Source organism: Notolepis coatsorum, assembly GCF_963971535.1.
Source record: "Notolepis coatsorum genome assembly, chromosome: 19".
Lineage (NCBI taxonomy): Eukaryota > Metazoa > Chordata > Actinopteri > Aulopiformes > Paralepididae > Notolepis > Notolepis coatsorum.
In genome coordinates this window covers 26,914,526-26,926,617 of record NC_140183.1, presented here as the reverse complement: position 1 = coordinate 26,926,617, position 12,092 = coordinate 26,914,526, and the positions used below count along the sequence as shown (strand labels likewise).

Below are 12,092 nucleotides of genomic sequence, written 5' to 3'. Positions count from 1 at the left end.
TTGCATCAAATTCAAAACAGTGATGCACAAAATAACTTAAAAGAAAATAATAATTTAAAACAATGAATAAAGTGTGCATGAAATAATAGGGGAAAGAAAACGTTAGGCACTTGTTACATTCACCCACACAAGGGCTGAGTAATCACACACACCCCCCCCTCTCTCTCTCTCTCTCTCTCTCACACACACACTCTCCCATCTCTCTTTCTCTCTTTCCCCTTACTCATCTCTCTCACCCCCCTCTCTCTCTCTATATCTCACACACACACACCGCGTTAACTTTGACAGCCTTACTTTAAACATAATTGGAGCTGCTGTGGTGCAGATTTTAGGGTCCCTTTTATAAGGTAAGAATGATCACTGGTGATCATCGTGATGGTGATAACTCCGTCAGTCCAGTAGAGAGTGAGAGTGTTTGTGGTTGTCTTTATCTGTCCAGGTGCTCAGACCTCCTCCATCTGGCTGTACTACACCCCAGGAAGCTGTCGGTCTACTCCGTCTCAGGTAACACGCACACACACACACACACACACACACACACACACACACACACACACACACACACACACACACACACACACACACACAGACACACTCATTGCACACACATCCACATGCACACACTCACTTTTAAACAAACGCTCACCTTATTAACTCACTTTAGACACTTCAACACTACATTATATTTATCTATTTATTAAAGAGATTTGCACTCATACCTCATTTGCACATTACCTTAAAGTTTTGTACCTCATTGTCTGCATTTGTACCTCACTGTTTACTCATTTTTACTCACTCTATTTGGATTGTACTTAGGCTGTACTTTAGATTGTATATTGTATATATGTATATTCCTCTTTTACTTACTTTTTTACTGTATGAAGCACACTATCAGGGGCTCATACAGAACCAAACATTTCACTGTGAAGTACATGTATTTTATAGTGACAACTAATAAACAAACAAAATGTAGCAGGGTGGCTTATCCCTGCTTTATGGGACTGGTTGTACACGGCCACCTGGTAGCGGGATGCAGTAGAGCTTGATCTAACTTAACCCCCGTCTTTGGGCCCGGAACGTCGAACTGGAGGTCGGGCAGCAGGAGCAGATGGGGCCCAGGATTTACTAACCTGGGAGTGGTACTCTGGTCCTCCTCGCCCTCCAGGGCAGTAACAGTAGCTCCCCACACACTCTCACTTCCCCCAGTACCTCCGTTAGCCCTCCCACACCTGGTGACTGTTAGATGAATAATGATTTTCACTCCCCCAAAGCAGTACCCTTCCTTAATGACCTGTAGAGACCTTTAACGCTGAAATAGGGGTGTAGGTGGGGAATGGTTAAATAATAATAGCATTACCCGGACCAAAAAGGGTTAAATACACGGACTCCGTAATCGACACACACATTGTTCCCATCCAGTACTTGTTTAGTGTCGATTAAGATTCAAGTTACAGATAAAAGTGTTGGCCTTAATGCTATACGCCTTAGGCACCAAGTGCTCTCATTCAAGTTGCAGACAAATACAGTTGGCTTCAATGCTATACACTTTAGGCACCACGTGCTCTCATTCAAGTTGCAGACTAAAGTGTTGCCCACGTCTGGGCTAGTATCAGTAACAATACCTTCCTCTAAGGGTTTACATATACTGTTGCATTACTTTAACAACGGGAAGGAAAGGGTTCATTGAATGGGAAATGGTATAATTGAACATGCACGTTATAACACTCAAACAAAATGAAAAGTGGGCCCACGTTACCAAATGAAAGACCTAGCTAAAGCCGGCTTAAAATGGTTGGGGTACCCCTGGACGCTGCTGCTAGCGTTCATTTCAAACAACATTTATCTTCGCCCTTAGGGCCTGCGCCACACAGTGAATCGTATGATACTGTTTCAGCACTCAAAGTGCCGCTGTACTTAACCGAGATGGCGGGCCCACTCTCACCACCACTCGTCCGGGTGGTAAGATGGCTGTCGGGCGATCCCGCAATAACAGCCAGCGGGCCGGGGTAGGCAGCTGGGGCAGTGGCGTGGGCTGGAGGAGCGTGCTGTGTTGTGGCGACCTCTGCTGGGAGAAGAGGCGTCCTCGGCTCCGTCGAAGAGACGTCCACTGCGGGGCTGAAGGGATGAGCTGGCGCGCGGCCTAAGCTGTAGGCTAACCTAAACACAGCTAAACTGTGGGTCTTGGTAGACCCTCCTGCTGTCGCCTATATAGCTAACGCACGGTGGCTATTGTCTACCACCTGTCTTCGGTGACGCTCGCCTAGTGGTGCACTCAAAGTGTCTATAGCCGTTAGCTACAAGCTACTATACCGCGTACACTTCTAGTATAACCCGTGGTATTACAAGTTTCTGTCATTCTCTGTTTCACTGGTCCAACACTCCACTATCGCCTGTATTTCTATAATAACCCGTTTTGTAGCAGAGTCTCTCTATCTCTCCCGCTTGCTCCCAACGGGGCTCTCCGAGAGCACACGTCTGCTCACGTCCAAGTTCACCGTCGAAGAGGACTCCTCTCGCTTCCGCTCCCCAGCTAACCAGCGTCTTCCTCATCTCCTTTCTCCTCTGCTCCGCCTGCCACCACCGCCCCCTGCTGGCGACCGCAATCTGGTCCCACAATGGGACACTCAAGGCAGGAAGAAGGATGATTTAGTTGCACATTAATAATCCATATTGAAGCCGGAGGGATGAAAGAGAACCTTGCGTTATTTGTCCGGGCGAGATATCAAAGAGAAACACTTGTTATCATGTCTTTGTGCACACAGGGGAAGTAAAAGGTTACGTTAGCACTTCTGAATAATAGTAGAATATTCGGGGCGGTTAGGTGGTCGAGCGGAGATTGCGTTCGTCACCAGCCCCGGAGCTGTGAGCTTGGTTCGCCCGTTCGAATCCAGCTCACAGCTCCGGGGTTGTCACCAGCTTGGCTGGCCGTCTGCACTGATACAATTGGCTGTATCAGAGGGTGGGAGAAGCTGGCGGGGTGGGTCCGGGTCGTTGTAAACAGCGACTCCTACAGTTCGGTCGGGGCGCCTGCTAAGCGCGGATTGGACGTGAGGGGGATAGTGTGGTCCTCCCACACGCTACGCCCTCTCAATGAGAATCCGCGCTGCCAGGTGAAAAGAAGCGGTGATTGGCTGGACGTGTGTCGGAGGAAGCACGTGGTAGCCTCCACTCTCCCAAATGATCTGACTGTGGGGGGTAAAGCGCAGCGACCAGGAAGGGACTGGGAATTGGCATACGACTAACATTGGGATGGGAGAAAATCGGAGGAAAATGGAGGGGGAAAAAGACAAAAAAAAAAAAAAAAAAAAAATAGTAGAATATTCAGGATGCTACAAAAACAAAAAACACACACACAAAACACCCCAGCAGTTCATGACACTATATGGAATCATTCATTGTCTATAGAGAACAGAGAGGAGCGAGCAGAGACGAACACCTACATGGAAATGTTTGGTCTTCCCAGCTGAAGTGTCCCCCTAACCGCCCATTTCAGCCGGAGAAACGCAGCTGGCGATCAATCCACTGTTGGTCTGAGTTCAGAATGATGAGAAGCCTAGTGAAGGAAACACTCGTACAGTGTGAGCCGCTAATTATTGAGCAAGGCAAAGAGTCTGTGTGAACCACAGATGAAGCTCGTTCAATAACCCAATAATTTTTCCATGCAGAAGGAGGTATAAATAAACCAAATAAGGGCGGCCTCCCTTATTTGGGCAGAATAATTTTGGTTTATTGTCCCAGAAGATTTCTTAAAAAATGTGTGTCTCTGTGTTTGTGTGTAGGTACTGCAGGGAATGTGGAACACGGAGCCCAGTACCAGTTAAAGTTGGTGTACGAACACAATCTGCAGAGAACAGCCTGCAACATGACCTATGGTACCTTCGGAGGAATCACTGGTAGGACTAACTCAACATATAACTACATACAACACATCTTAAAAGAATATTTCACTTTAGTAGATCAGCAGTCTTACCTCTCTAAAGCAGGGGTTCCCAAACGTTTTCAGCTCGAGACCCAAAAGAGAAATTTGGTGTTTCCCCGGGACCCAAACTTACAAAAATACATCATGAATTGCCATAACATGGGCGGCTGGGTAGCGCAGCAGACTAAGCGCCTGCCTACCACCGCAGAGACACTGGCATCGAATCCAGCTGTCAGCGGTACCTCCAGCTTGGTCGGTCGTCCATACTAACACAATTGGCAGTGTTAGAGGGTGGGAAGCCGGTGGGGTGTGTATCCTGGTCGTTGTAAACAGCGACTCCTACAGGTCGGTCGGGGCGCCTGCTCAGCGAGGAAGGGAACTGGGGGAAGTAGTGTGAGCCTCCCACGGCCCACGCGTTACGCTCCCCGAGTGAGAGTCCTCGCTGTCAGGTGAAAAGAAGCGGCTGGCTGACTCCACATGTATCAGAGGGGACATGTGATAGTATCTATCAACCCTCCCTAGACCGGCAAGTGGAGGGGAAATGCGCGCAACGACCAGGAAGGGAAGGGAATTGGCATAACAACTTGGGATGGGAGAAAAATACAGTAAAAAGGGGGAGAAAAAAGTAGATATAAAAAAAAATAACATACATTTATAAACTACTGATAAAGAACACAACAAACCATGAATTTCAAATGTATTTGAAATGTATTTATTTAATTATAAAAGTACATCACAGCAATAATCAGAATGTAATGTTAAGTTGCTCACCACCTCATAACATATGTACATACAATTTTGTAACACTTGAACAAACATGTTCTACTATCCTTTCCATTTCTCACCCCTTTTTCAACTCTCCATTTCTTACCCCCTCCCTCAACCTTAAACCCCAACATTGAGCAACATTCTGATTAATTTGTACTGACTTATTTAAAAATTCTACTGACCTGACATCATGCTAGAAGGGGTATAATATTTCATCTATGGCACAATGAAATCTAACCATGGTTTTCAACCAGCAGATCTATTCTGGGCTTGGTTTTTGAAAGTGCTATTCTGAGGTCATGCTGAGCATTTAGTCTGTTTCTGTATTTGTTTTTCAGGTATGCTAGAGTAGAAAACCCAGATCCACATAAGTATGTGGTCCCCAACTGAATCAACACATCTACAGCTTTTTTATAAAAAAAAAAATATTATTTCTTTTAATTATTATTCTTTTTTTATTGGCGACTCAATAAAAACGGGTCCGCGACCCAGAGTTTGGGAAACACTGCTCTAAAGTCATCTACAAGTCAGCTAGTGACCACTGCTGTCCCCGTCGTCTGCTGTCAACACCACCTTTCCTCTCATTCATTTCCATTCATTTGGAGGACCACGTCTCAATCATACAACCGCATTCCAAGTTAACGCATCACAATTATCCTACTGAAGTAAAATATTCTTCTACAACATGCATAGTGTTGCAAATTATATCTATCGGCAAGTCATTTTCATAAAAATAATTTGTCAGTTGTTTTTTTGTTTTGCTGATTGAAGCTGTGGTTCCCACTTCATGGAACAGAACAGCGAGGCCCACAGCTACAGTGAAGTCAAGTGCTCCTTGTCCAAGTTCTTCCTTGGAGAAATTCACGTGTCATAGCAGCATGGGAGGGGGGGGGGGTATAGGTAGGATAGGTAGTAATAATAATAGAACAAAGTGCAAAGTAATAATGATAATTGTGATAACAGTAGTAGTAGTGAAGAGTAGTGAGTGGCAGGATTAAATCAGACAGTAGTAATAGTGATGATGGTATACATGGTCCAAACCGTCGTAACACACTGCACCAGAGTCTGTGCAGTGATTATTATTAACTTATTACATGGCGTTTTAACATTCGCCAAAATGCTTGATTGTGATTGGTCAATAGCGCTTGGTTGCCCCTAACCAGCGGTCAATTATTTCTCGATAATTGACAGCTGCTATGGGCAACAAGCAATAATGACCGCTGTTAGGGGCAACAGAGCGCTATTGATAAATCACAATCAAGCATTTTGATCGCAGTCACGAAAGCTATAACCTCGTTCCCAGCTTTATCTCGCACAGCTGCACTACATCAGGTGCAATCACGTCCACACCTGCCGGCGAGGAGCAACACTGCAACAGAGCAACTGCGTCTGCATTTGATCTTGTCCTGTCGATGGTCTAAAATGAATTACGTATATTGTTAATAAGTTAGCCATGTAATAAGCGGGATAATGTATAGCTATACTCGGTCATTGTTGTTGTAGTGAGGTGTTTAGGAGAAGTGGGTAGGATTCAAGCGCAGGACAATGATGGGTGAGAGAGAGACGAGCACGAGTCGAAGTTGCAGATAACCAGGCTTTTACTGAGCAAGTCAACAAGGCACACGTTACAGGGGTACAAAACAAAACCGAACTTAAAACACAGGAACAAAAACCTCAGCAGGGCTGGAAAACGTGGCTAGGAAGCAGGAACGGACTCACAGGGGAAATACAGAATAACAAGGCTTTCACGAAGGATAAGCAGAGTAGCACGACAGGATAACACCGGGGAGACATAACACAGCACGGAAGGGTACTGCGACCGGATAACCAAACAATGGCGCAACACTGGTAACAGGGAGGGTGAGATCCTAAATACTAAACACGTGATTGCTAAACAGGAACAGCTGGGGAACAGAGGATAAGAATACTGACACAAGAATACAAGGGAGACTAGACAAGACTAGGCACTAACACAAGGACAGAATGAATACCACAAGACAAGGACACTAGACTAACAGGCAGGGCTAATAGAGACGCATAATAATAGGCAGCAAGGTCTTGAGCCAGGCAGGGATTAAACATTGTAAACATAACAACACAAGGACTGAGGCCACAGTAGACAGGAGGAGTTCATTCCCCGATAAACCACAAGGTGGTGCCAGAGGGTAATGTTCGGAATTGTTCAGAGCGTTCCTGAGTCCAAAGGGCAGATTATGACAGTACCCCCCCCCCGAAGGGGAGGCTCCCAGACGACCCATAAGACCGACCAGGGACAGGCGGGGCGAAGGGCAGAGAACCCGGAAAAAACAGGGGCAGATGACGCAGAAAACTGGAGCCGGGGGGGCCGAGAAAAGAACCCAGGAGGGGCACAGCAGCAGGGGGGCCGGGGAACAGGACCAGAGGGGAGCCGGGAGAAGGGCGCACGGGGCACGGGACCAGGGGCACCGGAGAGGGGGACAGAGGCCCGGAGAGGGGGGCTGGAGACAGGGACAGAGGCCCGGAGAGGGGGGCTGGAGACGGGGACAGAGGACCGATGAGGGGGGCTGGAGACGGGGACAGGGACCCGGTGAGGGCGGCTGGAGATGGGGACAGGGACCCGATGAGGGGGGCTGGAGACAGGGACAGAGGCCCGGAGAGGGGGGCTGGAGACAGGGACAGAGGCCCGGAGAGGGGGGCTGGAGACGGGGACAGAGGACCGATGAGGGGGGCTGGAGACGGGGACAGGGACCCGGTGAGGGCGGCTGGAGATGGGGACAGGGACCCGATGAGGGGGGCTGGAGACAGGGACAGAGGCCCGGAGAGGGGGGCTGGAGACAGGGACAGAGGCCCGGAGAGGGGCACTGGAGAGGTTGGACAGGACCGGTGAGGGGGGCTGGAGACTGGGACCGAGGCCCGGTGAGGGGGGCTGGAGACGGGGACACTCCAGGTGCAGATCTTGGGACCGGGCGCAGGACCCCGGACGGGGGTCCCTCCCGGCGTAGACCTCAGTGCAGACCTCGGCATTGACCACAGCGCAGACCACGGCGTAGACCACGGTGCAGGGCTGGGCCAGACGTCACTCCAGGTGCAGATCTCGGAACCGGGTGCAGGACCCCGGACGGGGGTCCCTCCTGGCGTAGACCTCGGTGCAGACCTCGGCGTTGACCACGGCGTAGACCACGGCGTAGACCACGGCGCAGGGCTGGGCCAGACGAGGAGCCGGGACCAGACGAGGAGCCGGGACCAGACGAGGAGCCGGGACCAGACGAGGAGCCCGGACTAGACGAGGAGCCCGGACCAGACGAGGAGCCGGGACCAGACGACGAGCCGGGACCAGACGAGGAGCCGGGACCAGACGAGGAGCCGGGACCAGACGAGGAGCCGGGACCAGACGAGGAGCCGGGACCAGACGACGAGCCGGGACCAGACGACGAGCCGGAGGCAGGAGACTCCCCGGGGACAGGAGCAGGGGCACGACCCGGACCAGACGTCGGTGTCTCCCCGGGAGCCGGAGGAACAGGGGCAGCTAGAGCCACTTTAGCAGGGGCTAAACTGGCAGTAGAGACTGAGTTAGCTACCTGGGTAATGCTAGCTGCAGGACCTGTGCTAGCTGCTAGGGCTACACTAGCCGGTGGGGCTAAGGCGCTAGCAGTAGGAACTCTAGCATGCGGAACTGAGGGACTAGGCGTAGGAAACCTAGCAGATGGGACCGAAGCGCTAGCAGCAGGAGCTCTAGCGGACAGGACTAATAGGCTAGCAGCAGGGGCTCTAGCGGACGAGACTGATGTGCTAGCAGCAGGGGCTCTAGCGGACGAGACTGATGTGCTAGCAGCAGGGGCTCTACCGGACGAGACTGATGTGCTAGCAGCATCGGCTCTAGCGGACGAGACTGAGGTGCTAGCAGCAGGGGCTCTAGCGGACGAGACTGAGGTGCTAGCAGCATTGGCTCTAGCGGACGAGACTGAGGTGCTAGCAGCAGGGGCTCTAGCGGACGAGACTGAGGTGCTAGCAGCATCGGCTCTAGCGGACGAGACTGAGGTGCTAGCAGCAGGGGCTCTAGCGGACGAGACTGAGGTGCTAGCAGCAGGGGCTCTAGCGGACGAGACTGAGGTGCTAGCAGCAGGGGCTCTAGCGGACGAGACTGAGGTGCTAGCAGCAGGGGCTCTAGCGGACGAGACTGTGGGGTTAGCTGACGGGGCGGCTCCAGGGAAACTGACCTTGCTAGCTGAAGGGGCAGTCCTAGCAGTGGGGAAACTGACCTTGCTAGCTGAAGGGGCAGTCCTAGCAGTGGGGAAACTGACCTTGCTAGCTGAAGGGGCAGTCCTAGCAGTGGGGAAACTGACCTTGTTAGCTGAAGGGGCAGTCCTAGCAGTGGGGAAACTGACCTTGCTAGCTGAAGGGGCAGTCCTAGCAGTGGGGAAACTGACCTTGTTAGCTGAAGGGGCAGTCCTAGCAGTGGGGAAACTGACCTTGCTAGCTGAAGGGGCAGTCCTAGCAGTGGGGAAACTGACCTTGCTAGCTGAAGGGGCAGTCCTAGCAGTGGGAGACATGCTGGTGGTAGAGGCTACATAGGCAATCTGGAGTAAGCTAGCAGGGGCTAAGCTAAGTGCAGGAGCAGTACTAGCTGCAGAGAGTCTGCTAGCAGTGGGGGATGTGCTAGCTGTAGAGGGTACACTAGCAGGAAGAGCTAAGGCGCCAGCTACAGAGGCTACATAGGCGATCTGGAGTAAGCTAGCAGGGGCTAAGCTAGGTGCAGGAGCAGCACTGGCTGCAGAGAGTCTGCTAGCAGTGGGGGATGTGCTAGCTGTAGAGAGTACACTAGCAGGAAGAGGTAGTCTTCTTAGGTTTGCTAGCCTTCTGAGACTTGCTAGCAGTGCGTGCTACGCTAGCAGGCAGGGCTCTAGTGGACTGGACTGAGGTGGTAGCTACCGAGGCTACACTAGCGGCAGGGGCTGTGCTAACCACGGAGGCCATGCTGGCCGAAGGGGCGGTCCCAGCATCTGAGGCTACGTTAGCTATAGAGCCTGTGCACGCGAGGGCAGCTAGGTAGGTAGCTACTGCAGAGGCTGCTCTATCGCCAAAGGTTCTGCCAGCTGCAGAAGCCTCGCTAGCAGTAGCAGGATGGAGTAAGCTAGTGGTAGAGAACCAGCCTACACTGAGCCTCCTAACAGAATAAACCCTTGACTTAGCTGTGGGGGCAGAGGTTCTGCTAGCTGTGCAAGCTACGGGAGCTAGGCTAGCGGCAGTGCTGGTAGCCTGGGCTGTGTTAGCAGAGAGAACTAAGGGGATAGCTGCCGAAGCTACCTACATAGCAGTCTCGCCTACCTTTTAAGTACATTTTTTAGCAAGGGGACGGCAGCGGCTCTTTGTCTCGCCAGAAACAGCAGATCAACTATTATTTGCATTACTCATGTTCAGTCTATTCGCCCAGTATATTCGCGCTGACCCTTTGTACACAAGACAAGGGCTACTTGGTTCACATGTCGGATTACTGGATATTTCCATATTTTTCGATGGATCCAACAACATCGTCAGACCTCCGGGTCTGTTTACATCGTCTCCTCGGACAAAGAGGCCTCGTACGCAGCGAGGGATCGGAAGCAGAGGCGGGGCCGCAGAGCTGGCGAGCGACTGAGGCTAGCTCTGGCTCCTCATAGTGCCGCTCTTCCCAGCCTCCTTCTTGCAAATTCGCTGGCGCACAGCATGGACGAGGTACGTTTATGGATTACAAATACATGGCAGGGTCTTGTCCAACTCAAAATCTCACCGCTGGGCCAAAACAGGCGCATGATTCACAAAAGACGCAATATCTCTCTTCCTAGAAAATGTGCATGCATTTTGGGGAAATGGCCACTATTTAGGCTGGGATTGCGCAGGAATGGATGTTTGTAGAAACAAACGGTTTGTTCCCTGTTGGAAGTATAAATATAAGCATTTCAAATGAGCCATAGTATGTCTCCATAGCTATAATATGGAATATACGTTGATGGGTCTACAAACATCATTAAAACGGTCTGAAACGCTGGCGCCAGATATTAAAGATGGGAAAACAGCGTGGTAGTCAATGAGTTAAGAGTCAGATAGTCCTAACAGTTCTTATGTTCACCAGTCGTTAGCTCTCCGGCAATTGGCAGCAGTCTTTGCCCACGGTTGTGGGGCCTGATGACTACTGGTACGAAACACCAGCTGAGGTGGTTTGTTGTGTGTCGTGGGGGGGATAGGTCTAAGTCACCATGCTCGGTCTTGCACCCCCAGATACTCTCTGGCCAGTAGAGGTTCAGACGGGTCAGGTGCTGGCTGTACTTAGTTGGCCTCTTAGCTGGGTTTTTGCGGAAGGGCTGACTTGGCCTCGTCTTCCTTCCTGAGGGATTAGAGGCCCTTCAGAGCCAAACTGATGGTCACCGGATTCTCCCTTTGATTCTCCAATTCAGCCCTCTGCCTCTCCAGCCTCCTCCTATTTTTTATGGTGAGTTGCTGCTGTTCACGAATCAAGATCTTCTCGTTCCTTTCAATGAGTTGCTGCTGCAGGGACCATCCTCTCCATGAGCATCTTTTTCCCCCACATTTGGACATGCTTTACGTTCTCGAGGTAAAAAAGGGAAATGGTTGTTGATGTCTTACATTAAAATAGCTGTTGATTATGAAGGACTCTTAACCCCTCACTAGCCAATTCTCCTCTGCCTTTTCTGTCCAACCTCTCCCTCCTCTCTTACCTCTTTACACCTGTTCCTGACAGGGAGCGAGCGAGCGAACTGGAGACGAAATCGCGCGCGACACTGTCCTGATATGAGGCGGCGCGTGTCCGAGTGTGTGTGTGTGTGTTACCTGGAAGCACACGTGGGGGGGGGGTCAAAGCAGCCTGCGATTCTTGACCAATAAAAAGTGTTTAGGGGCGGTACTCGGCCGCGTAATCGCTCAACTAGAGACACAGCGAGCGAATATCTGAGGGGTGGACGACATCGCTGCTCAGTTCGCTGTCGCTCGCGGCAGGTCAGGATAGTCTGATTGAAACGAATACATTTTAATCATTTTCGCAATCACGCTCGCTCGCGTCGCTCCCTGTCAGGAAGGGGTGTTACTCTCTTCAAGCCAGTCCAAATAGTCAAGGCCGGTGTCCAGGCTTTCCTCCTCTCTTACCTCTTTACTCTCTTCAAGCCTGTCCAAATAGTCAAGGCCGGTGTCCAGGCTTTCTTCCTCTCTTACCTCTTTACTCTCTTCAAGCCAGTCCAAATAGTCAAGGCCGGTGTCCAGGCTTTCCTCCTCTCTTACCTCTTTACTCTCTTCAAGCCTGTCCAAATAGTCAAGGCCGGTGTCCAGGCTTTCCTTCTCTCTGACCTCTTTACTCTCTTCAAGCCTGTCCAAATAGTCAAGGCCAGTGTCCAGGCTTTCCTCCTCTTCCTCGAGCTGCTTGCTCCTCATCTCCAGA

General features: G+C 50.9%; 1 protein-coding gene across 1 annotated transcript in view; it reads left to right on the top strand.

Moving 5' to 3' along the window:
* LOC311246432 (protein PTHB1-like) overlaps positions 1 to 11,136 on the top strand; it is a gene marked incomplete at its 3' end in the record, with an annotated part of 47,448 nt that extends 36,312 nt beyond the window's left edge. Inside the window, exons 4-6 of the mRNA XM_084336588.1 lie at positions 440 to 504; positions 3,780 to 3,893; positions 11,114 to 11,136. Coding sequence (XP_084192714.1) covers positions 440 to 504; positions 3,780 to 3,893; positions 11,114 to 11,136 — 202 coding nt within the window. The remainder of the gene's footprint in view (positions 1 to 439; positions 505 to 3,779; positions 3,894 to 11,113) is intronic.
* Between the last annotated feature and the right edge of the window lie 956 nt (positions 11,137 to 12,092).